This window comes from Bombus huntii, chromosome 16 (genome assembly GCF_024542735.1).
Source record: "Bombus huntii isolate Logan2020A chromosome 16, iyBomHunt1.1, whole genome shotgun sequence".
NCBI classification, from domain to species: domain Eukaryota; kingdom Metazoa; phylum Arthropoda; class Insecta; order Hymenoptera; family Apidae; genus Bombus; species Bombus huntii.
The window spans coordinates 2,187,843-2,215,296 of NC_066253.1; the positions used below are offsets into that span (position 1 = coordinate 2,187,843).

A 27,454-nucleotide genomic window follows, 5' to 3' on the forward strand; every position below is an offset into this window, starting at 1 on the left:
GAGCTCTTTATCTCCCCAAGGACCAAAATTATGGACCGATATGCATAATTAAAACGTTTATGTGGTAAGTAGAGTCTCGTGTTAACTTTGGATTAATGAACGGTCATGTCGAAGTGGCCAGACGAATGTGATCAACGATTACCCGATAACCCACTGTCATGGCGTCGATCAATCATCTTCTCGCGTGGGACGACTACGTGCGGCCCGCAAAAGTCCCTAGATCATTCTCTAGGTAGTTTACTTGCCGCGACGATTAATCGCCACGGTCAAAAGAATTTACAAATCCGAGTAACAGCTTGCAACAAGTTAATTGTTGTTCCAATTCAAGAAATAATTTAGTATATAATATGTACAGAAAAAAATAAAAATAATATAGCATTTATAATATATTTAATTATAAAAATAATATAAAGGAATAAAATAAAAATGAAATGTAATATAATAATATATATAGATTGAAAATACGACTTTGTACTATATTAAGTTGTGAATTATAAATTATTGTTCGAATGAATGTCGATTGAATGACGAATGAATTAGAATGACTTCTAATCGATATGGCTAGAGCAAATTAATGTATAGTGCACGAAGATAGTGAATCAATTAAATTACTGTTATCCTGCAGAGGATCAGAGTTTCATTAATGCACGGTATCAAGTCAGGTGTAATTCGTAAACCGCATTACCGTTTCCAGCTATTAGGATCGTGTATTATTAGAAATTGATTGGTTTCGCTATCAAGTAATTAGACGTTTTGTGTTGAAGTTTCTTATCAATATTTTTTTTTTTATTTTGATAGCGTTCTTTGGTGAATATGTTTTTGGTAAAATATCTAGGTAATTTTAATGGATCGATAGATTAAATTTTTGTTTCTACGTTTACAGGCAGCATTACTTATTTGATATTTTAGAGATAACATTAAGAAAACAATTTTTAATTTTAGATCTAACGATGAGTAGAGTTGGAGAAAAGAATTAATATATGTCGATATGAAATGTAGCTTTGAAGAGAAATCCCGATTTCATTATGTATCAATGAAATATCGAAAGCTGAAGTTATCGGGAAGCCAGATTATATGCAATGCAATGTATTTAAATCATCACATCGTCTGATAAATGTATGTCGAATTTTAAACGAATTTTATCGTTAATTACGTTAACGTAAATCGGTGAAGTGCGTTTAGCAACGTAGGGAATTTAAACGAAAATGATAAGAAAGATTTTCAACATTGTGCTAGTATATTTTGATATGTCTTTAGTACACAAATATCCGCAGTCTAATAATTTATAATTCAATGATCTATAATCCACGTAGAATTGCCACTTTCTATATTTCAATCAGTAGAATTAGACAACAAAATTAACAACATAAAGCAAGATGAAAACTCTCACGAGTCAAATATAACTATATGACACCAAATTATACTTTTGCTGATAATCAATTCATAAAAAAAAAATTCCTAGATCTATGAAGAGCAATTTACTAGAAAGACACCAAGAATAAATAAATAAATAAATAAACAAACAAACAAATAAATAAATATAGGTGATTAAAAACAAAAACAATATACATACTTATATCTATTATATATAAAAATCAAGACTTTGATACCTCTCATGTGCCAAGTATAACTATATGGCGCCAAATTCAATTTTTGCTGATAACAAAACGCAGCAAAAGAAGACAGAAGGAGAAAGTTCCTCAGACTGATGACAAATTTTGAAGCTTTCAGTCATTTTCTTCAAAAGGGTGGAAGTTGGAAAACAAACGATTTTCATGAACTGTTGAACTCGGATCAATAAATCTGCTCCTGCCTCACCATCTCTGATTCGAGGTTCAGCCCGCCCATAGGGAACGTCGTGCGATGAAAAATGTCCATCATCACGTGATTACTAACGACGTTGGTGATCAGTTAAAACGTGCGACCTCCTAACGATGGAACTGATCGTCTTTTTAATCTAATGGCAAACTCGTCTTGGCGCGTATATTTACAAACGTATTTACAAGTTGTTCAGGCTGATATGAGAAAAAGAGAACGAGAAATAGAACGACGGATCGTTCTTCGGTTTTTTTTTTTTTTTTAGCTCCAAGAGCTTCGACCTTGATCTAGAGTGTTGAGCCGACACTAAGTTTGGAAGCAGTGCGATTCTTTACGTGAATAGGTTAGGTTGTCTATCTCAGGCTACTATGGAGAATTTTCGCTAATCTTGGTATATTAAAAATGAAAGAGGTTATGTCAATGATAGTATGAGACATTTATTTTATAAATAAAAGCTTTTATATTTCTGAATATGGAAATAATTTGAAAAAAAAATTTCTGATCCATTTTACGTAAATTAGTGAAGCAAATTTGTAATTCTTGAAACTTTAGTTTTGCAGTTTTCTTCATTATTTCGTGTAATTTATATAATAACAATAAAATGAAAAATTGCGTAAAAAGACCTTCATGCTTCCAAACCTTTAATCGGTATCGTAATGCATCGTTCGTACGCTTCGAACGGTTTCGTGTACTTGTCTTAATTAATTCCCTTTGTTTCTTAGTAATTTTATTTACAAATCGACTTAATATTATGGCAGAAGACTTCAGACAAGCGGCTACGACGATATTTACAGAAAGCTGGCTCGCGAGGTTCGACTGATCAATGTTGACGAACGTGTTCCTAGATAGAAATGCGTGTGCATTCACTCAGAATGAGTTTCACCAAAATTTTGGAAATTTTCTTCATGGAAAAAATAGAATAAGAAAAAATTATTCGATAAGGTTAAGTTTCTTTGTGATTCCTGATCTTCTATATTCCGATATTTCATATTATTATAAAATAAAAATAACAGAATGAAATCTGGGTAAATAAAATTAAGAAATAAAAATAATGAAGGAATAAATTTTAATAAACAATTTTTTATAATATAAATAATAACAATAATAAAAAATTGCTAACAAAAAATGGATAACAAAATTTGCAGAAATAAGAATAAAATAATTTCAAACGAGAGACATTCAAAAAGCTCAAATAATCTTCGATCCCAAAGTGTCCCAAATCTTAGAAATGAAACTTTTTCTATCCAGTATTGGATTATCAATGGCTGTTTGAAGAAGAAGGTACATTCTCCAGAAATCACGCGAGTTTCTTCGTACTTATTCCTTTCAGTTCTTTTCCAGACTTTGTAAAAACTTCGTTCCATCGTTTCTCCATTGAGAATCTCCGATAAAACCGAGAACTTTCGTACAGTAAACGTCTAAGAAGCACTATTTATGATTTCAAGCTTTTAAAAACTGAACGTTTCCCGCGCTTCGCGTTGGAAATGGCGGGAAAGTAAAGTCGTATCTAGGGAATTCCCCTAAAACAATTTTGTCGTTCCTTTAACCATTTTCTTCTTTCTTCCCTCGTTGAGAGCTTCGAAGTTCTTGATAAAGCCGAGATTTTATCATTTATTTTTTGTTTATCCACTTGTTTAAACTAGTTCGATTTACTAATTAAAGTTTCGTATATAGTTCTCTGTTTCTTTTCGATTTATAAGACTCGTCACCGTGATATCACAAGTTTCCTTATACCACTAAAACGATGAAAACATTCACGAAAAAACGTTTCGTGCCTAGCTGTTCGTTAACTTATATTTACACAGCAAGGTTTGTTAAATCTTTATTTAATCGTACAAAATCGCCGCGCTCGAAAACAACTGTGCGAGAAACTTTTATCTAATCAAATTAGCGAAATTTAAAGTGAACATAATTTACTCGGAATAAGGAAACTACGTTTAATCTAATATCTTATGTCGAACAGATAAAATTCCAACCGAAAGTTACTGTTTATTTTATCTGAAAAAGCAGGCAGTGTTTATGTTCGAAATGGAAATTTTAACATTTTTGAGATTTTAGATAAATTTCATGAAAATCGATTGAACTGAAAAACAGATCCACCACTAATTGAAAGTGAAATTTGCTGGTTTAGTGAAATTAAAAAAATTTAAATAAACCTTGAGAATTTAACGAAAACAAATGAATATAAATGAATAAATAAGATGAAAATAAGTTTAACAGAGTCGAGCTGAAGTTTAGTGACAATTGTTCTGTCAATTACCGTAGAAACGGGTTATAGAAGAGAAGGGTCCGTTTGCAGTTGAAATTTCCTTATCTTGTGCGTCTAATTAAAAAATTAAGAGGAAGAAAGGAAAGGGGACGAGAAGTTTTCAAGAAACATTTGCAGACTGCACTGTTAGAAACAAATTTAATAAAGGCTAACGGGGGAATCCAGGGCCGATTAGCATGTCTTTGGTTGAATCTTACAAACAGAACCGCTGTAAGAAAGTTAGCCCCGAAGTTTCTCGAAAGAACGGTTAAAGCATCGAGGGAGAAAAAGAAAAGAGGAAAAAGTAAAACCTATCACACAGTTAAATTAATCTAGAAACATTTAATAATAATACTCGAAGAACTAAAATTTATTTAAAAATTTCAGCTCAAATTAAAAAATGAGAACCGATTCTAGGGAATTTTTCTCACGCCGGCACCACACTGGTTACTTAATCAGATCGTTCATTTCACTTTCGATCTACAATTAATTACAGACACAAGAACACGAAAGTTGAAATCGAACATCAATGAGAGAAATGTCACCATTACGTCATAACAAAAGAAATCAGCACCAAATTCCCTAGCTTTACACTTCCTCGAACATATGTCTCTAGTCACTCGATTAGTTAGTTTCACCTTTCACAGTGAATTCTAGAATAACTAGAAGACTTTGATTCGAAACTTTAATTCAGTTTTCACAGAGCGAAATTTAGTTGCATTTTTACACGGTGACTTCTTCAGAGAATCTGCTTTTATCGTCCAGATTGATGACTATAGCGTGCGTCCTCGCGTGGCCGGATTTGCTCTTACTCTTGTCGCGCTCCCTAACCTCACTTTCTTTGTCCTCGTGCTTCGTTTCCGTTCCAATGTCCTCTGTAGCCGGTTTACCGGAAGTAGAGACCGCCACATCGTTGGTCGCCGTTGATTTCTTCGTCTCCACAGAAGCTAGGACTACAACCTCCTTGGAAGAACCCTGGTCCTTGCTTCTAATCCCATTTTTCTCCACGCAGGCCTGACACTTCTTTTCCTCCCTAACCTCTCCACCTGGGCACACGTTCGTTCGCACATGTGTCACGTGGTTTATTTGTTGCTTTTGTATGAGATTGAGATGCATGTGCAGATTCTTCTTTGTGAATAAAGAACGTGAGGACTTTTGACGGTGTGTAGTGGATAGTTTGTCGACAGTGAGGTTAGATTGGTTAAGGGGGTTGGAAATGAATTGGTAATAAATGGAAATGAAAGTCACCTTCGCTTATAGTATAATGTAAGAAATGTTAATGGTTGATACGCGGCACAGTTTCGTTAGGCTAGGTTCACTGATTCGTTCGGGAATTAATTTATGATTGGTAATGGATATGTCAGATGGGAATGACAGTTATTTAGTGCTCATAGTGGATAGCAGCTCATGGTGTAATGTAACAGGTGTTAGTGGATGATTAGTAGCAATTTCTGATAGCAAAATTTTCTTACCTTTCTGATCGACGTCACTTTTAAAGGATCCTCCAACATCCGTTTCGGCGATTGTCGTAGATCCGTTAAGATCGTTCAGTCTCATGCCGCAGGAGATGACCTGGATGGTCGACACCTGTGTTTCAACGCGATTCGCAGCTTCCTGCATGGCTGCGAGTTTGTTCACCAAGTGGTGATTACCAAGTAGGACGTTTTTTTCCTTTAGAACTTCTAACTGAATCATGAACCGACGGAATTCCTCCTGAAACATTTAACAGCAATAAAGACTTTTTATTCCGTGTCTTACATCCTGTGAACTATAGATAATATTTTTATTCTCACATCTCTACATTTCATATTCCTTCTTTCATATCCACAATCCAATATTAACATTCCACACCTATCATTTACCTATCCCATACCACCGTTACTTATTTCATTTTCTAAATCTTGTATTCCTTATTTCATATCTGATATACGTAAACCAATACTGATATCCAACATTCCCTACCCCATATCATTACTTCATTCCTTATTGCATTTCTCATATGCATACCCATATGTAATATACACAATCCAATACTAATATCTCACATCCAATATTCCCAGTCCTATGTGGCCATTTCATTTCTTACATTCCGCATCCCATATCCAGTATCTGGCAGCCCGCTTTCCACATCCCAGTTCGATAATTTCACTCTCCCCATTTGGATGTAAGAGAAATCTTATACAACGTACCATAAAAAACATTTTTCCCACAAAACCTAAAATACGGCCTACAAATTTCTTACAGGAAAGCGACACTTACCACAAAATGAAATTCGTTGCCCACAAGGTCCACACAATACCCACAAGGTCCCCACAATACCCACAAAGAGTTAGCGTTCGTACAGCCGAAAATCGATATCGCACAAAATGTAATTCGTTGCCCACAAATTTCCCACAAAACCCACAAGCAATAGACACCCCTCACGAAAGAAATTTTATGTCCCACAAAGTGAGATTCGTTTCCTCAATCATGTTAGACTACAGCTGAAATTCTGACAACGCATCTCGGTTGTGGGAAGTGGTCCTTGTGGATCTCGTGCGAAAACGAATTGTATTTTGTAGGAAAACAAATTTCACTTTGTGAGATAGTGATCTTTGTTTGTGGGCTCCATTTTACATTTCGCGGGGAAAGTGTAGTTTTTGCTTGAAACTAGATTTTTGTAGTGTATATATAATTTGAAAAATATAGGGTTTAGGGAAAATGGTAGTTTGGCGTGGACAAGTACAAAATATGGAATGCAGAGAAGGATACATATACATGCAAGGATGTGCGACGTGGTTTAATAAATACGTGGCGTGAAATATGGGAAACGGCATATAGAAAATGTGTTAAAGGATGAAGGATATGGAAATATGAAATATGATATGTAAAGTGAATTGTGTGCTGCGAAAGTAAAGATAAAAAGTATTTCTTAAAGGTACTGGATGTGGGATATAAAACACGAGAGAAGGAATATGGAATATGGAACGAAGAAGTGAAATGTCAAAAGTAAGATGAAACATATAGTTTGAGAATATTAGTTATGGAGTATACGTGACGGATATAGGATAGTGGATATCAGATGTTAAATGTGGATATAGGACATAAACAAATTTTACTGTATTTTACTTTTAACTTTCATTTACACGAAGAACTACCTTTTCCCGGTTGTACTACGATTTCAGAAACACGCTGTGTATCATCGATATTTGATCTTTTAATAAATGGCCCCTTAAAATCCTCTATTTGTCATGTACAGGCGTATTAAAATGAAATACTAGACATTCTGTTTTTGTCATCCCGTAATGGCCTCGTCGTTCGTCATTTCTAACTTTATGGAGACTGTTTGTTTCTCTTTTAGAGTGCCCACAGGGACATTATTCCCGAGTTTAGCCGCACCAGCTAAATCGGATTCTCCAATGTCGATATCGTAATTAACGTGACATGGTGGCCTATTAATCGGCTTTTCGCACAATAGTGCTCGACAGTTCTATGCCTATTAATCGGTATTTACCTTTATGGTGAGTATATATGTATGGTATTTCAGTATACAAGGTAGGTGTATACCAACTTAAATAAATTCTCTAGCTCTAGGGAATCATAAGGTCTTGGAAATGGGATTTAATGTTTATTTAACTTTAGGTTGTTCCTTCATTTCTTTAAATTTAACTTTATAAAGTAAATAAACGGAAATTGGTAATCAATGATTACAACTTAAAATATTTCTTGTGTATCAAAAGATAAGATAAAGATATTAATACCTTAGAGTATTTTGATTGGAATAAATATTTTTCTTCGTTTCCATAAAATATAATAAAAATTAACGATTAAAAATGAAAAACTCACGATAAACAAATATAAAACAAATATGACTTTAGTGTACTATAGTGAACTACAGTGACAACTGAAAGTATATCTTTAGAAAACATTTTCATATATTATTCTGTATAATTATTCTGTTTTTAAGTATTTCATTAATGGTGTTGCTTACTTCTTGGCTATGAAAAAAGTGCTCCAATTAATAGAGGCTTGAACTGAAGATTATTTAAGACTTAAGAAATTATTTGAAAGAAGTCAAAGGAAAGGAACGGAGCTCGGGAATAGAAATCAAGCTTCTGAATGGAGAGTTTATTAAGAAATAGCTTGCCAGGGTTTCTGAAGGAACTGCTGCTGCTGGCAAGGAAACAGCAAGAAATCACAGAAAATATTAATTACTTTAAATAAAACAACGCTAGTTCATTACAGGTATTTAAATAATATATAATAATATGAAATTAAATATTTTTACAAATCAATCATTTACATACTTCAACATTATAATATTTGGACAGTTGTTTGAAGTTTAGAAGAGAATTGTTTTGACATTTATTATCCCAATCTATACACCAGAAGTTGGCAGACTTGTATCAGATTGGCAGTAATGAGCATGCAGGCTGGCTAAAAGCAGGGACTTAGTGTCGTGTATACTAAGGTTTGAAAGGGGAAGTGTATCCCCTCGAGCTCTAGAGTTCGATAACGGCATATTAGTGGTCCTGTGAAAGCGGAGCTGCAATTAATAGAGGATCAAGTGGTAGCAGGCTCAATAGGCTTTCACCTCGGCACCCCTTCGACCAAAGGAAGTCACTAAAGCGTTCTACCGTTGCAAACAGACAGGGTGTAAAGTTTACACGATGCATTTTACGTTTCTGCTTGCCAGCAATGTATACATTCTCCTTGTGAATCGAACTATATATTCTTCTCATATCTTCTAAACAATGTTGTACAATATACATAGAACCAGAAATACTCTTGCAAAGATGAATATTATAAATAGGGATTTTTCCTAGCAAGGAATTATAGGTAGTTTTTAAAAATGAAGATGCAGAAACTGTCTTCTAGGGATAAAGAACTAAAAACATTGTTGCCAGATTAAGCAACTAGGAATTTTTTACAAATACAGAATTACCAACATTTTAGTAGAGATACGGAGCAGACGTTTTTCTGAAGATGAAGATCTAGGAATCCCTAGATTGAGAACCCTCCTGATAGACAAAAAGAACTAGGGTCCTTTTTTAGCAAGGAAGAACAAAAGAGAAGCGTTTCTAAACTTACAAAATCAATCGAAAATTTTTTCTTACTTTCTTTATACAGCGTTGTGAACGTAACAAGAAACACGAGACAAACCAGCACGTCTGTGATAAAAGCAGCGAAACGAGTCTTCAACGATCGCGTCAAACGACAGGCTATAATCAGTAGTCAAATGTCAAAGCAGCCACGTTTCACCGACCGTGTCTTTCAGGTCGACGTAATTTTCTCGGCTTTTTGCCAAAGGCCTAGCAATCTTGGAAAAAGTTCCCAAGAATGACATTTGTCATTGCAAACGGCCTTTTTCGCGCGATCCCTTCCGTCTAGGTCAACGTAACCTAGGGTGTGGATCAGAGATTCTCTGAAATCAGCGAGTCGTGATTTCCACTTGGCTGATCTCGCTTCCACAGTAACGTTCTCTTTAACTGTAAAACTATAAACTCGACATGCCTTGGGTACTCTTATGTAGGTTATGTTCGATATATATATATACGAATTCTTTTCCAATTTTGCACGGGTCACTTATAGGTGATGCGTGGCTTTCTATGGCTTATATGAAGATTATAAGTACACAGGCCAGATATAAATGATATCTAAGTTCCTATAAACCATATGAGAAGATAACATGAATTTAAATTTAGAAATTTGAAAATTTCGATATCTTGGATATTTGGACAAATATGGAATTATACATATGTGGATATATAAATGGTTATGTTTTATTTATTATGTATCTAAAAGTAATAATGCAAAAATATTTTCATGTGCAATTTATATGCAAAAGGTTGACTAAACCAAATATAGGTTATGTACATATGTCTTCTTCTGGGTTATATCATTTTAACGGGTCCAATGAAAACTCTGTATAAATAACATAACAATGGGTTATGTAAAGATTCTATAAGTGAGATATTCTTTACTTCGACAGACTTCTCGAACACAACATTTTCTAACATAATGGAATCTTAACCTAACTTTTCTTTTCTTAAATGTTTGGCTTCAACCGTGAAGTTACTATTCTATGTTTTGAGTCAGGACCACAATACACGTGCTCAACAGATCTTTTCCTAATCCCAATTCCGCTATGTTTTACAAGATTGTCATAATTCATAGGAAACTCATCCAAGTCCTTGATAGCGATCACCATTAAAAACAATCGTTTGATTTCATGAGTCCCGTAAAGGGCAATCTTAAAGGAAATCCGCTTAACAAGCAGATCCGTCTAATTAAGTTTCCAAGAGATGGTTAAGGAGACTATGAAAGTTATACTGGTAAACCCACCCTAATACTCTATAAGCTTATTAAAGGACTGAATTCAGTGCGGGCCATTTTGTCTTATCCGTTGATATCATCGTTGAGAATTCATGAGAAATTAGACGTCAACTTCCGTTGACTACTCTTTAGAATGTTGGCGGTGGAAGGGAGATGTTTTTTGTTGGACGCCATTTTGCACTCCAAGGAACCGAGTTGGCCTATGTATTTTCCCTCCACATTATTCAGAGAAAATTATAAAATTTAAGAAGAAAATTTATTCTTAACCCAGTATGCCTACGCTTAATGATAGAACACCAACAACAACTCTCGAAAGAATCCTAGATTTCTCCAAAGCTCTAAAATAAAACTGCCACAAAAATACAACCAATATTTCATTCGTAAAATCTTCCCATTTTTTTTTTCTTATTTTTGCATAAATTGACGAATGTGGTTAGGTTACGTGGTCAGTGTAATTCAAGCAGAAATACTTTCCTCATTTAAATGGACCACTTTTCCTATATTCGTGGCAGTCTACAGTTCCTTAGATTTATCGTCCCTTTCAACAGGACACATTTGTCAGCAAGTTTTCTCGTTACTCCAGCATCTGATGCCTTCGCGACGTTTTGTTCGAGTTTCGAGTTCTTTTAGGTTAGGTTAGGTCACGTAGCCATTTTTTCCCCCTACCTGTCCCTCTTTTCGGTTAGAATCAGCACTTTTACGAAATCCTGTGCTTCGATCAGTAGGCGGGAATGGTCGACGTTAATGGTGTGGCTTGGTGGATTTAGAGGCCACGTGATTTCACTCGATTATGGACAAAATTAACAGCTCACGGAATCGTAAATGACAAACAAATTGTACATTGTACGTTCATCTCGATTATGGACGATCTGTTGAATATTATAATTATGAAAATATTTGTTATCAACGAGCGACGTAGAAAGCTGACGCGTTTCAATATGGAATTTTGATTAATTGATTAATAATCGCTTCGTATTGACTCAGGCTGTGTCAGCCACGGTGCAGTGTTGCCAACACACCGAAAACAATCCATCATAATTTTCATATTATATGTCCCAGATATTATAATCATATTGTAATTATGTAATTGTATCATACTAAACTTCAGTATGTTATAATTGTATCAAAAGAGCGACTAATTTTTCCATTTAGACATTTTCACGATTGGCTAGTAATTTTTAGAAAACGTATAACCATTTATTTAGCCGATTTACTTTTGAATAAATTATAAGCCACATTTTTGCATTGCCCTGTATAGTATTGTGACAAAATTACCGTTACCCAGTCACGAAACTCCGGCGAGAATTTATGTAACGTGGAACGAACTAGAGGAAAGAAAAGAGCAGCTGATATCTAAGGAAACATACATGCACAGAATCACGCGAACGTGCCATTAAAGACATATTTCGTCGCTGGTTCGAGTCGCCGTGGGAATTTAAATCAGACCCTGGTGCTCCCCTCGGTGCACAATCCGTCGAAATTGTGGGACAGCACACGTGTCTCCCTCTTCTATTTCACAGTCTCATATTTCACGCTCAATCGACTTGACACGTGACATGTGTAAGAGAGTGAACATTTTTCGACAAAGAATATTCAGTCTCAGCTGTTGATCAATTGCTTTAAATATTATGCAACAACCAATCATTTTTAACTTAAGTGTTTAAAACAGATGCCCTATTTTATTTTATTTTTATTTAGCTCGAGGTCTTCATAACCTCAAAAATATCTCAACTTACATTTTTGGATGTAACCTTAAAACTTGGAAAATTTGTGCACGACATTACAAAGTTTAAAACGCTACTATATTGTTTCCACCTAGAGCAATATATTATCCATATGGTTCGCAGCGAAATCTGGGCACTTCTGATCCTCAGAAAAGGGTCTAGAACCAGGGACGAAAGTTGTGGGATTGGATAGATCAAAGTGCTCTTACCGTCGCCCCGTCGCTTTCGTCTGTGAAGTTTCCATGCTGAAGGGATATGGAGTTTGTCTGGTTGCTAGTACCCGTCGGGCGACTGCTTTTCCCCAGAAATTTACCTGTGGCCCCGGAGTGTTTCGAGTCTTCCTTGCCTCCGCTGCGGAACACCATGTAGACCTACATTAAAACAGGCAAGTTTCAATGTTTCCACGCCTCGACCTTCTTTTTCTTTTTTGAGAAATTTTTATCCACCCGGATGGTGAAATTTTCGTCTATAGTGGCGCGATCTTGGATGGATGACGAGTCTAATGCGACCACTCTATAGAGGAACACGTATCTTTATGGGAAAACGAGTCTCTTTATGGTGGGAATAATGCGTTAGAATTTGGTATAGCTTTTCCGAACGAAAGCGAAGCTTTAATATACGTTTACAAATAAATAATGCAATTTCACTCGACTTAATTTACTTTACAATGGTTTTACAAATTTCTTATTTATTCTTACCAGTTGTTCTCATTTATTCTTAACAATCTTAGCGAGGTTAGCTTCGATCAACGTTCAAATTAACACGATTTCTAATCTGCTTTCTATTAGTGTAATTTCCTTTCTCGAGTCTCTTTCACAGCTGAAAGAAAATCACAGAGTAAAATGTGCATGTAATCTAGTAATTTACTTTGAATTATCTAGTGACATTCTAGAGACATCCATTAAAAGCAGTAGGATTACGAAACTGAGTGTTATCTCTCTCTTTAACTAGTTTCTAGTGGATTTCCGTTTAATACAGCGTTTCTAATCTATGCCACTGAAGTAGCTTCCTTTTTGCAACAGTAATAACGTAGTGAGGTTAAGTCGAATTAATATTCGAAAGAATACCGGAACAGTTGCCTTTCGAAATCTGCACTTAAATTAACAAAGAATGGTAAATCAAGATGTAAAAACATTCTTGAATAAAGCGTTCATTTTTATTTATCTACTGCTCGCTGGTTAAATAAAATGGCGCTCGTTGTAATGGAAGTACAGACAGGTACGTTGTACGAACACCGAAGGACTACACTATGGACGGGAATGTCGCTAAACGACATGAATATTGAATTTGCCTGGACGTACTCTCGATGTTGCATAACTCCATAGTCTTGTCTCTAACGCATTCATCCGTCGAATCAATGGCGGCCAAGAATATTAGGTTAAAAGGGAAGAAAGGGAACGATGAGAAACCGTGCTTTTATCCTGTGTTAAGGTATTTGCTCAGGTTTACAATCGTCGTACCCGGCACAAGGAATACTGTCGTTCGTTACTCGGCTAATTAGTTCCGCTGACACGATTAATAAGAAACGAACGAGGTACATAACCTCTAACGAGCAAGAAGTACCATGGATGTGAAATTTTTCTCTGGGATACTCAACTCTATCGTATAATCTAGCATGTAAAAACAAGGAATAGCATTAAAGTATTCTAGTTAGAAAATCAGATTTTAGTATTTTAATGAACCAGTAAAACATTTTCTTAATTAGGACGGAAACAAATGATTTGACGTATATCCAGTCATTTTTGTTCGTACTAATTCAGACATTTAGTTTCCTGCTCGTATGTTGTGCACGAAGCTTTATTATTCTAAACGAATATGAAATAGTGGAAGCAGAAAGAACAGTGACACTCGTTGCTTTATTCCACCGGAGAGTGGATATTTCTTGTTTGTAACTGGTTATACCACGCTTTGTTTCATATGCATACTTTTTACTTATACATAACCTCTTAAACTTCATTTCATATGTACATATATTCGCTTGCAACGTTCTGCAACTTTGCAGTTCTAGAATTTCAATTGTTACCAACAAAATAAAATGAATATTCCCTATTTTTCTTCTACCATATCATTGGTAATACTCATCATAGTAACATAAAATCTTTTTGGATCATTGGCTAGTTACACCAACTTTCAAATCTTATTTTATAATTCCAATTGTCACTAAACATTGCTAGGAACAAACATCTCTATTCATCCCCTTGTGATACAAATGAAGTAAAAAATTTTTTAAATTATTCTACGTATGTGTATAATTTAAGATTATTATTTTGGTACACGATGAATTTGATAGGATTGGTCTGGCAGAGTTATCGAATTGGAAAGAAATGAGGTGTTTTATATTCAAGTTTCGACGTCGAACAACTTTCAATTTAAGCGCGGGAAAAGGGGTGGGCCAAAAAGGGGCGCGATTTTTCATCCCGACCACACGGCCGGAAATAAATTAGACCACGGCTGTTCGTACACAACTATTTTACAAGTTCCACGAGCGCCAGCCGTTGCTTTCAAATGATCAATATGCACGCCGTGAGATAAATAAATTTCAATGGGTTGGTCGCAGCCTTTAGAATTCGCGATCCAGCCGGCGCCATTTGTCAGGCGCGCGGACCGCATGAACGCGTTGAAAATACAAGAATCGATTTAGTCTTACCTTGCTGCCGAATATCAAGCACAGCAGCGGCGTCACCGTTAACTGGGTGTGACAGAAAAATATTAAGTAGAGTAAATCCGGATTGGCTGGCGACTGCATGAACAACCTGCAACCAGAGAGATTGTGCCCTTTAAAAGAACGATCGTGTCTTTTTATTAAGTGCTAGTGACGTTTTCTTCTTTGGTTATAAAATCCTATTAAATCTTGATTTATGTTTGCTTAGATGTTCGTAGGACTGCAGTTGTATCGCAGTTAATTCCAGTACCTTTATTTATCTAGAAATTTTTCATATCGATAATGCCAACCTTCTAAATAGATCTAGTACCATAAATTGTACTATAAATAATCGTGCGAATAGCAGAAATATCCAAGCGACCGTGGAACCACTGAATAATTGAAAAATTCCACTAAACATATCGAATTCTCTCCAGACAGTCACGGTAGTCCGAACAAACCTAAAAATCTCAATTCCATTTCGTCGTTATATTCCAAGCTGTTTTAACGAACAAGCAGACGTATAAAAAAATCTCATTAGCGACCTAACCTTAATTTAGCTTGTCTTTTTTCACCTATCTTAACTATTCTGGCTTTGTAAAATAGCTTTTGTCCCTTGCTTGAAAGCGTTTTCCCTGCGAAAATGCCGACGAAGTATAGACGCTTCTGCCATTTGAGGTGTTTTCGTTTAGTTCTTAATTATGCGCATAATTATGGCAAGACACGCGAAGCTGTAAACTCGGAGCAAAGCTTCGCCAAAGTAATATAACCGCGAGTAGAAAGTGTAGTTTAACGAACCGCAAGTAGTTGGAGAAATTGGTACATCGCGCACACTTTTGGAAGGAGAAAGGTAAACTCCGGTTCTTCGCCAGAGAAAACCCGTATGGCGGTCGGTAAACTGTCAGATAATAACAATAAGAGTTGCAGCCAGCTTCCGTATATTGCGGCAAGCAACTCGTTGAAAAGCAATAAACCAGCCTAGACCTCTCTAAAAATTGCTTTCTAAATATTAGTAGTCACTACCTTCTCAGATGGCGCCACCATGGAGCGGATATTAAAGTGGCCATTTTCACTTACCAACTTGAACTTCTCTTTGATCTCACAGATTAGATTCTGTAGTTTAACCTCATAATCTAAGCTCAATTTAGAGAGGACAGGAAGGATAGTATGATTAATTGACTGAAGGTATCACCTCCATTAGTTGGAATTCCCTTGTTAATATTCTATATTCATGCACCTAGCCAAATAAGGAAACCGATCTATACTGTATGCGTGTAGATGCCAGTGTAGATTATTCAGAAGTCCGAGGCCAACCTTAATTGATCGTCTTAATCATGTTTTCAATAGAATTAGGGGCCTAAGCGACAAGCAGATAACGATAGAATTAGTAGATTGATAAACAGAGCTAGGATCTTTACCAGAAGTTACTTTTAGATTTTCATCGCCCTATTACTATCGTTATATAAGATGGTCGTCCGTGATTCGCGGTGAAAACGGTGCTAAGGAAATTCTATGCCTTAAAATAAGACGAGATTCGCAATGCGTACGCAGATTTGCTCAATTCTCAGCTAAACTGGAGTAGAGAGCAGAGAAAAAGAAAAATGGCGATTCTTTCGATACGAAAAGTTACTAGATAAGTAATGCCACCGTTTACCGATAAAAATTACTGAACATATAGTAAGATAGAGAAAAACAAATAGCGGTTGAAAATTGAAGAAGACATTACGATAAGTGAAATATTCAGATTGATTCGATACGATTTTAAGAAGACCGTCAGTGAGAAGCTTCTCCGGTAACATTATTAATGCAGAACACGTGCAGTTGCACGAAGCATAATAGTTTCCGGTGTTCTGCTCTAGTTCGTGTTGAACACGACCGAGTATCAGTGGAATGCATTATTAAAATTAACGATTCGCGGACGGCCCAATATTTGCAGGGTTTCACGGATTCGTTCGGCGTATTAAATTCAATGTTGCACGATGGCGTGCCTCTGCCTATCCATTCACACCGCCAGCCATCAACCGGTTTGATAGAAAATTATTTGGATTACGCGTGGCGGGTTTTTCATATATGTAAATATAGAGGCACGATTGCGTTAAAATTTCGTGAAAATATGCGTGAAAATATGCGTGTAAAAATTAGTTGGAAAACGTAATGGTACTGTATGCTGTATTTACATACTTGCACTGTATTCCATATTTAAGAAATGTATTTTGGTGTCTCATTCGAAACGAACGATTTCTATTAAAACGAAACAAACGATTGCCACTTTGATTGAAATTTCCGAGTAAGATAATAGACAAGAGAATCTCAAATATCGTATTTCGCATATATCTCCGTTGTTATTTCTATACTCAGAGGTAGGATCACGATAGTTATTATTTTATTGAATGGATAAATCTATCACACCGTTTTGGGCAAAAACGAAACTTTTTATTGGTATAAAACTAGGGATAAAAACAAAAAACGCATCGATTAAATCTATCGATTGTAACTAGGATTATCTCCTAGTTACTATTTCTTATAACTAACGCATCTGCATATGGATGGCGAGCACGAACTCACCTTGACATTTTCAACAATTTCGGTAAACATTATTCTTTTGTTAATTATGAACGTTTGCGAGTATATAAGTTTCTTTTAGTTTATTTCGATGTTGCATACAAATAATTGTAAAACAACGGTATAACATAATTAACTATTTAACGATTATAAAATAAATAATATTAATATTGTTGTATCATCGAAGAACAACTAATGGAAATTAACAATTTGTCAGGCATATTATTTAAATAATACCCAGAATTACCAGGAGAGATTTCATTCCTATACAGTAACATTTTGGCGTTCTTGTTTTGAGGTTAAGTACAAAGGAGATATACGGAGGCAAATAATTCTCATGGCCTGAGTTGCTCACAATGACACCGTTTCGCCTCGCACAATCGCACGGTTTTTTCAGCACAGCAAAGAATCCTGTAGTCGTTTGTTAGACTTAGCGTTAACCACGGATCTCTGAGTACACTTTTAACCTGTCGCTTTCAACTACGGTACAGCACGAGCTTTTTGAATGTATTCTGTTGACTTTTCAGATAAATTGGTGGAATACGCTGTACCCATGGAAAAGAATTTTTAAACAAAGGATTTCCTCTCTCATAATATCATCAAAAGAGGAGCATCGTTAAATTCTATTTTATTTCTTTTTCCTTCTTGTTTTTTAAACGCCCTGAACGTGCAATATTTTTCACGGGGATTTATGAAGTCTAAAGTAAGTAAAAAGGAATGTTTGTTTAGTTTCAAGGAAATTAGTGTTTTTAGACGTTCACGCGAATAAACGTGAAAAAAAAAAAAAAAGACGGTAGATGGAAGTCTCTAACGTGTGTTCTGTATTATTATCAATGTTCATGTACTTACATAGATACGTTTAGGAAGACTGACAGTATAAATTCGTTGTAAATTGCCATCGAGATGAATCGACTCTCGTTGAACTCTGACGGTGTTCTTCTCACCACGATGCACAGCCTGATTCCCCATATAAGAAATATAACCTCAACTGGAACAAAGTAAAACATTTCTTCTTTTACTGTCGGCGAGACGAACCTGACTAAGTTGCGTTTACGTGTTTATTTAAGTGGTCAATTATATTTTCACATATTGTTTATACAAAACATCAAATTAAAGGTATAAAAAGTTGCAGGTAAAATAAAAAACACGAAAGATTACTAAAAATAAATGACACGACTTGAAGGTGAAATTAAAAATTCGTAATGCATTTTAATATTTGTTTACAGTGTGCTTTTTTACAGTTTACCGATAGTGTAACTTTCGAATGAATTTTAACACCAACAAATTGCTGTATTTCATTATACACTGTACTTCATAATAGCAGAAAAAGTGGCGCAATTAATTGACGACAGTTCCAGGTAAACAATTACTAATAATAACAACAACAAAAAAGAAAATGCGTTACTAAAGTCAAAAAGGAAGATCTCCGCGTTCGGTTACGCAGCGATGTTCCTCGCAGAGGGGAGACCTTCCTGTTCGGTTGGCTAAGTGTTAAGAAACTCACGACGACGACGACGACGACGACGACGACGACGACGACGACGACGACGACGACGACGACGACGACGACGACAGTGTTACTCGAATTTGAAATTACCCAGAAGCCTGAAACTCACACTGCGGTCGGAATAATATAAGAAGACACAATAGAGAAGGGAAAAGAAGGAAGAAAATTGCCGTGATTTTCTTCCCGTGGAAGAAATTGTCCTATTACAGTGGTTCTTATTAAATTGTACTCTCGAGGATTCTCGTGGCATAGCCATAATATCGTGTCGTCTGTCGGATGAAGGAATTGGCGTATAACCGCTGCATTCTACGGCCAATTTGCCAACGTGGAATTTCCTGCTAGTTTGATGCAGAATTTTAGCAGGAACAGCACATCAAAGATAGACCGCCTTATCTTTGATGTGCTTATCAGCAACATCTGCCTAGCAATATGATTTAATCGCCGTTTAGCTTACGTATCGTATCTACAGACCTTCGTTCCTTAAATTCTTTGGTAATTGTTATCGAATTACTTTGGAAATTTCTGCGAAGCTCGAAATTTCCCAATTTCTTGTTTAACGTTTAAAATGGCTCGCCAGAAATATGATAACAGAACAATTCTACGAGTTGCTTTTCAACTGTATATTGGCTTGGCAACTAAATGATAGCGGATTTTGTCATTAGGTGTTAACTCAATATTTTCGTTTCTCTAATCCATTATTTTATTTGTTATATTTTCCAAATTACAGTCGCATGATACATATAAAAGTATCGTTGAATAAACTTCATTAAACGAAACTATCCAATTCAAAGGGATCTTCCATTCAGTCGCGACTGTTCCAACTCGTCCATAACTGCGATTCCATTTATGATCATACAGTATATCCCCTCGTTTGGATTTCCCAGGTCCATTAAATTCCAACAAAACGATACACATTGCCTTGTCGCATAAAAATTGCAATTCGAACGAACCGCCTTGACGTTTGTACAAATCAATTTGAAATCGTATTTACCGTTTCATAAAACGGTCCGTTTACGGTGATCTCATTGCAATTTTTCATTTGACCTCCTCATCATATTTTAATTCGAGGTCGTACGTATCTTATATTCCTTTATGCATAATTTTGCAATAAAAGAGATAAACTAGCCTCTCCTCTAGCGACCTTTCTTTCGATAAATTTCCCCTGAAATAAGTTCCTCGTTCAGTGCCTTTTTCTTAGATAATTTTCCCTTCAAATAAGACTGAACGATATTACCCTTTAGTTAATTTATCGAACGACTCTTGGTAATTATTTGATAAAGGTAACGTCTACTTTTGTTAAATATTTTCGTTAAGTTGGAATTTCTCCATTTTTACAATTTTCCCACATTTTTTCATTGTACTGTTTATTTGGATTCGTAAGGTACGGTCCGAAGGGAAAGAGATCGACGGTCGATGCAAGCAGCGAACGTGTCGGTTTTGCTTGCGACTGAGTCACACATGCACACACATATGGGCAGGATTCGGTGTGGACAGTAGCGGTAACTTTTTGCGAAATTCGAAAATCATCGAAATTGACGAGGGATTGGTCTTTCGACAAGTTCGCCAAAGTTTTGAAGAAGAAGATTTTTAGTACAGCGACGAAACCCTGTAACAGAGTATTCTAAATTTAGTGAATCCTAGGCTTGTACATATATCTAGTAACTTTCCCACTGAAAAATTCCCTAGAGCGTTGCAGCGTCTGCTAAGCGTCATTAACAGTCCAGGCACGTTTAACCCAAAAAAACAAAAGAATAAAGAGGGTTACGAATGAAGAGGAGACGGAGTACAACAGAGGTAGAAACCGTTTTAGAAAAGGTTGTTTTTCCTCGTCAAGAAAGCTCTCGCCCTAATGCGCTCGTGGAATATGCACTGGTCTGGAACGACGAAAAAGCTCAACAGTTCCTAGCCTGACTAAACACGGAAACAGACAGCGTTATTTCTAGGAAACATATATATGTATAGAACTTTTCATGCGTTGCAATTAAGGACATCAAATTAAGCCGAGTTTTCAAATCATTACCGCGCATCAAAGGGGAAATTTGTGAAAAATTCATCAGAATTTTAAACACCTGAGGCATTTCGCTCCTCTCGCAAGAGTGGAAAGTTTAGTTTCAACGAATTTTTGTCGCGGAGAAAACGTTAAAATATACGTTTGTATACAAGAGGGAATGAGAAAGGAAAATTACCTATCATTTTCGCGCTATTCAGTAAGTTCTGGTCGTATATTATGTTACGTTTCTTTAATTATCTCTCGTTACCCGAGCTTTGTAAAATTCTCCGGTACATTATTTTTGATGTATAAATAAATTTCGGTTATTTTCAGACAATTCTTAACGTTTAATATTTTAAGGTTAGAAATGAAAAATCATATACGTTCTTAACGCAAGTACCTATTATTCATTTTCAAGAAACTCTTAAACATTTTGAGGTTAAGAATGATAAATCTTCGATCGTTACATTTCTTCAACATTTCCTAGATTTTCAAACTTTGCACGAATTTATTATTTTCCCATTTTCTACCGTCCAAATAGACGCTATTCGTAATTAATTAATTTTTTTAATCTGTCGAGTTTAACTAACCTCAATTTTCTGAAACTAGTTAAGGAGGTTAGGGCACACATTTGATTCTGCCCATTTTGGTTTTACCTCTATTTTACGCAATTAAATTGTCCCAATTAAAATAACGATTAAATGAAGGATAATAATTAGAAAAATAGTTGAAATTGAAAAAATTAATCCGATCCATAAAGATCATACGATTAAATAAAAAAAGTAAAACAACCAAAAGGTGCTTTTTAATTTTGAGAAAATAAATATGCTGAGTGGAGAGTTAAATTAAATTTTGTTTAGTAGAAAATGTTGACTGTGTTAGCGGAATAAAATTGATCAACGTTCTCAGATGACAACACCTGGTGACGCTTAATCATTCGGTTAATTGATGGGACGTTCATGGAATTTCGGGTGGGATTTTATGAAGTGAATGATTGATTTCTGTCAGCCAGTGGGTTTTAATGTCGATAGAAATTCTCACGGGAATTACCGGAATACCGTGGCCTGCATTGGACATCTACAATTGAAAATACAATAAGACAATTTATCAAAGTAGAAACTCACCTTTCTTTTATCTCAATTGAACAAAACGCGTGATATACGATCGTAATACCAAAAATTGATTCCTTTTTATTATGTGCGTTCATAACAACGTCAGCTATCAATTTTTAATACGGAATGACGTAATTTATTAACAAAATAATAGCCTGATAATCAATGATATATGAAAGAGCATTAAAAATAATTCAATCTTCGATATCGGAATAAATTGTTGTCAAAATTTTCGAAGGTTATAAAGTAGCCGTCGTATTTAATACGATAACTATAAAATACTTAAAATAATATCGTTTGTCAATCAATTTAAATTAAGTAATACAATTATAATGGTCGAAAAATTGTTTTCATTGTTAGGAAAATAAATGTGAAACAAATGAAAAAATTCAAACGATAAAAAATGGTATAGATATTCACATCAGTCGTAATAAAAGTTAAGAGTATAGTAATTATAAAATGATCGTGATTAATATTATCTGTTAATTCATTTCTTTTATTTGCTATTTATTCATACGATTTAGTTTTCGTCATTTAAATCGTCAAATTTTTCAAAATATCAACATTTTCATTCGATATTACAATATAGTGACAAAATTGGTTACACTATTAGAAAGGTAAGTGATGAAGCCAAAAGAAAAGGAACTAGCAGCTCTCCACGCGACATCTAGTCACCTAGAGGAGGTTTTAAGTTCCTAATGACCGCTGTTTTATATCACCAGCCATTATCTCCGATACTTCGACTCTATTCTGCCTTTTCAAATGGTTAAATTCGTCTTTGCGTGAATGTTATCTGATCGGTAGATCCACTTTCATGCGACGACCTTCTTGATTTACATTTCGAAATTCAGATCTCGCGATACGGTGCGCATCGAAACGAATTCCAGAGATACCGGAACACTGCAGAGACTCATTGAGATCAACGGAGCTGTACTCGGTCGATAATATTCGTCTTTTCAATGTAAACGTTTCATTAAAAGAGACACAAAAGTGGCGGCGAAGGAGAGTAGATTTCAACTCGAAAGAGAAGGAAATTTGTATACAGAAAAGATGAAATTTTTGAGATTTTGTCTGCAGTGATTAACAATTTGTTAATAGCTAGTATCGTTGAGATTTCGAGTATTTCAAATCTGGATATTAGAGGTTTTCAACATATACAAATGGCACGTGTTGGCAAGTTAGGGTTCTAGAAATTTTGGTTATCGGAAAATTGGAATTTTCGGAAATTTGTGAACGAGAAAATTTTAATTCCCTGACAGAAATCGTAATTCTTGGTGAATATGAGATTCCTGCTTCTGAGAATAGGATTTTTTGTATTCATTTTAAATATAAATTCTCCGACTTATTATTTACATATTAAAATTATAAATAAATGGATGAAAAAATATTTGATACGAAGATTCGTAATATTTTGAAAAACAATATGTTTTTAAATTTTTACGACAAAGCCTTCCAATTTTCTACCATCGATTTTTCATGGAAATGTTAAAAACGTTTAAAAATTTGCTTTTGCACAAATGTTACACTGTTCTTTATTTTTACTTTTTTTGATGCTTAAGCTTATATTACTAAAATTATATCAATCTCATTATAAAAAATTCCACCCTTACGATTTCGATTTTTACCGAAAATTATGAAGAACTATAGATTTGATTAAAAAGCATGGAATTTGTTGAATTGTTTGCTTTAACCGTGTAAAATCAGGAGCGGAGTGAAAAAACTGTAACCATAGCCATTACTCTTCATTTCACGATAATATCGAACATCGTTTCTTATACTTTTCCACACCTGTTTCACATTTTATTTGCGAAGGGGTATGTTTGAATTTGCCACGAAATTTATTTGAGCGCTGATCCATTCTGAAACTTTGCCTACAGCAAATAAACGTTGATTTATTTTTTCTCCTTTTTATCATTTCATTTTCCAGTAAAGAATTTATCTCGTATTTATTCATGAAATATTATCTAAGAATATATGTATATATCGAAACTTCGAAAATTTATATTTCTCAATCGACGAACGTTTCACAATCCCCATTTCCTTAGTAATTAAAATCTCCAACATACAAATTCTCCAATAATCAAAATTTCCAATATCTAAATCCTCCGATAATTTCCACCGTACCAGTTCTTAATTCTACACGAACTTCTACAATACAAATTCCCCAATAAATAAAATGTCTAAAATTCAAACCTCTGCACATTCTCACTAGCTGGTGATAATTTCAGGAAGCAAACACGCTTTATAGTGAGATACATAAATTCCCTAGGAAGCTATTAACGTAGCAGTTACATTATTTTATTTGAACGATTGTAGTGCTGGAAATATTTTCCGCTGGACTTTAGCTGGACTAGATGGCGATACCGACAGTTTTTATTTGTTAAAACGTTGGCACAATTGCCAGATAGCATCCTAACCTTTGTTCGATGAATTTAACGGGTGATTTCTTCGAAGAAAATTTCCATATCTACGGGACTGCAAGAAAAGTACGGTGACGAATGGTTATCGACGAACCAATGAGTTAGACGTCCGCCGAATGGGCTGATATCTCTTGCGGAAGCTTAATAACTGTCCTTACCAAGGCAATATCTCCTATGAAAACTCCCTATGGTCGTGTTTAAACCAATTAAAATCGCTTTATAAATCAATCGAGAGATGGAACCCGCAAAGTTTTACGTTGCAGGATACCATAGGATGACGTTAAGTGGCTTAAAATTTATGTCTCGCAGTAAAAGTTTTGTAGAAAATTGGTATCTGCACCGACCACGCAATTTGTCTTAGATATAATACATTTTTTTCAGTAATTTTCAATTATATCCTTTATTAAAATTTTCCAATCTTCAATTCTTTCATCATTGCCAGCAAACTCGTTACAAATTTGCCAATTGGTCAAAATCATAAAATTACTATTGGTAATTAGAATTATAAAATTGTTTAAAATTATTTGAAAATTGTCTCAGATAATTCTCAGTAGTAGTTTAAGATACCTGATGCTTTCAAATATTCTCAAATATCCTGAAATACTACAACGACCATTCAGATGCTATCAAATATTTTTAGCTGCTACCTTTCAGTTTGGATTTCCAAGAAATTGTTATTTTTGAATCGTGCTGGAGAATTTAAACTAATTTCAGATACTGTCAAGTACTTTCAATTATATTCTGACTTACTATCAAAGCACAAACATACATTTTTCAGTGTACTATCTTTTATATTATTTAAAATATCATCTTTTAATATACTTCCATACTAACAATGTCACATCGGTATTACCTAACATATCGCTGCAATCTGTACACCAAAAATAACCTTAACAGAAATCTATAGTTACATAATATCAAATTTCAAAATGGCCGCAAAGTGTATGTGCACATAATCGCACTTCATCAACAGTCCTCTTCAAACTTTCCTACTCGATAGAGGCAATTGATTCAAATCGTTTTACCAAAACACAGTGCAACTGATAGTGTTCTACGCAGTGCCTATTACACAGTGAGACGAGAGATGATAGAGGAGAAGGCATGCATTAGGCGATTGGTCGAGAGTTAAAGCACTCACGTATGATGAAACTGTGATCCCACCAGTCAGTCCGGCAGAGATAAGCCTTCAGGTCGTCCGTTGTTCGTGCCACTATAACTACAGGCGGTGCAACCAGCGTGCGGATGCTCAGGAACACGCTGAATGTCATCACGATGACGCCCAGTCGCTTCAGCAGACTTCCATCCGTTATCTTCACCGCTTTCGCCGATTTCACCCGGAATATCACCGATATTCTGCAAACAAAATCCGCCAACATCTGGTTATCGTCTATTGTTAACCCAGGATTTTGGGAATAAGGCAATGTTCAATAGGGATTAAGGGAACGCTGTTTATTGCCAGATTCGGACAGTTTTCTCAATGAGCAAACGTGAAATCTTCAATAGCCAGGTTTCAGCCGATAGACAATGACAAGGTTTGTGTACTAGTCTCTGCTATTATGGCTCTTATAGTTACTATATGGTATATGTTTTTATATTCACTTTATAATTCTTAGATTCTAGGGATTTCTTGATTTTTAGATATCAAGGTATTTTGAAGATTTGCAACGATGCATTATTTTGGGATTTTTATGGTCTTTTATGAAGATTGGTAGCTCTTTCGTTGCATGGCACCCTTCTGATATTTTGGGTTAACGCTGGGGCTACCTACCATGGTGGTCAAAGTTATAGAAACATGGGAGACTTACAATGGTGTATTTTATTTTTATTCTTTTGATTATTACTTATCGAGTGGACCAAGAATTCTTATTGATTAGTCGTCATCTATTTCATTTTTAGATTAGTAGCTAAATTGCTGGGAGAATTCTTGCCATCTCTGTCCTAGTTTATAAAATGCTCAAACTCCTCAAATCACTATGCAAATGGACCAACAATTACTGTGGACCACAATGATTCTCTATCCTATGTCCAGGTGCCGCCTAGATGACTCTCAGGCTATTAAATAACTTCCTAAACGATTTCACGAAAAGGACACTTGTACTAAATGTTCAAGATCTTCTAATTTTTTCCGAAGCTGAACAGAAAGTCTCTTAAATGCTCCTTAAACTCTGGCCCTTAAAATAGTGGAGCAAGTAGAACATCGCTATCGGCAGGATGCAAGGATGCTCGAGATTTAGTAGCGTGGCCGTTTTCCTGACCAATAGAGCGTGTTCAAAGGATGCGACCTCAAGGATGAAATCTGTTCCGAGGAGTGCACTTGTGGCGATAAAGGCAGCGACACAAGAAAGACTGGAAAAAAGCTGTTTTCGCTGGTGGAACGAAGGAGAATCCACCTAAGTGGGCTTGACCTTTGATAATCGTCTCAGAGGTTCATTCGACGATACATCTATTAGCAAGAGTATCGTACTACAGAATTTACGCCATGAAACAGGCTGATGATTTAATACAATTTAAAGTTCCATTTATGGAACTTCAGATTCGTTTTCGCAGATTTTAATCAATCTCAAGATTCTCCCAACTGAAGGGGACCTTTGAAACCCCGAGGAAAGTCTCTTTTCTAACTCGTCAATTTCCATTCTTAGGTCAGACCATCTCCAACAGGAGAAGCTTTCCTGTCCATTGCAGTTAACTAAGCGTTGGAATCCTTCTCCACTTGGATACCGCTTATAGTCGGAAGCATCAAACGGTATTACCATAATTACTATGATTACCAGTATAACCACAGTAAATTCCAAGCAATGTTAACCGTAACAGTACTAAGTGTAACACTGTTCAGTGAGAATGTTCAAGACCAGCCAGTTTAGCATCATCCTTTGAGATGGGCTACACTGAAAACTGTGTCAGTTGTTCTGGATTTGGAGTGGCTGTCAGTTTATGACTTGGACAACACATCCTTCACATCATTTTTCGGCAAGGTCCGAATTGCGTACCTGTCCAGGCTGTAGACCTTACGATGCTGACCTCATTAAGAGGCTAAACAACAGTTTAAGTGCTCGATCAGTCAAGGCGAAGGTGAACAGCTGGCAATACCAAAGGATATGCGCCCACCAGAAGACAATA

The 27,454-nt window shown here is 35.5% G+C and overlaps 1 protein-coding gene and 2 long non-coding RNA genes across 3 annotated transcripts in view; 2 read left to right on the forward strand and 1 right to left on the reverse strand.

Annotated features, from left to right (window-relative positions):
* Positions 1 to 4,407: 4,407 nt before the first annotated feature.
* The window catches only part of LOC126874442 (probable G-protein coupled receptor 158), a 157,329-nt gene continuing 134,282 nt past the window's right edge, over positions 4,408 to 27,454 (reverse strand). The window contains exons 8-13 of the mRNA XM_050636505.1: positions 25,476 to 25,690; positions 18,158 to 18,296; positions 14,753 to 14,858; positions 12,315 to 12,476; positions 5,539 to 5,779; positions 4,408 to 5,112 (exon numbers count right to left, since the gene is read on the reverse strand). Of these exons, the coding sequence (XP_050492462.1) occupies positions 4,790 to 5,112; positions 5,539 to 5,779; positions 12,315 to 12,476; positions 14,753 to 14,858; positions 18,158 to 18,296; positions 25,476 to 25,690 (1,186 nt within the window). The 3' untranslated portion in view covers positions 4,408 to 4,789. The remainder of the gene's footprint in view (positions 5,113 to 5,538; positions 5,780 to 12,314; positions 12,477 to 14,752; positions 14,859 to 18,157; positions 18,297 to 25,475; positions 25,691 to 27,454) is intronic.
* Positions 17,289 to 18,302, forward strand: LOC126874454 (uncharacterized). The gene is made up of 3 exons (XR_007692801.1): positions 17,289 to 17,762; positions 17,836 to 18,011; positions 18,162 to 18,302. It is a non-coding gene; the product is annotated as an uncharacterized LOC126874454 (long non-coding RNA).
* On the forward strand, positions 25,703 to 26,198 carry LOC126874455 (uncharacterized). The gene is made up of 2 exons (XR_007692802.1): positions 25,703 to 25,869; positions 25,976 to 26,198. It is a non-coding gene; the product is annotated as an uncharacterized LOC126874455 (long non-coding RNA).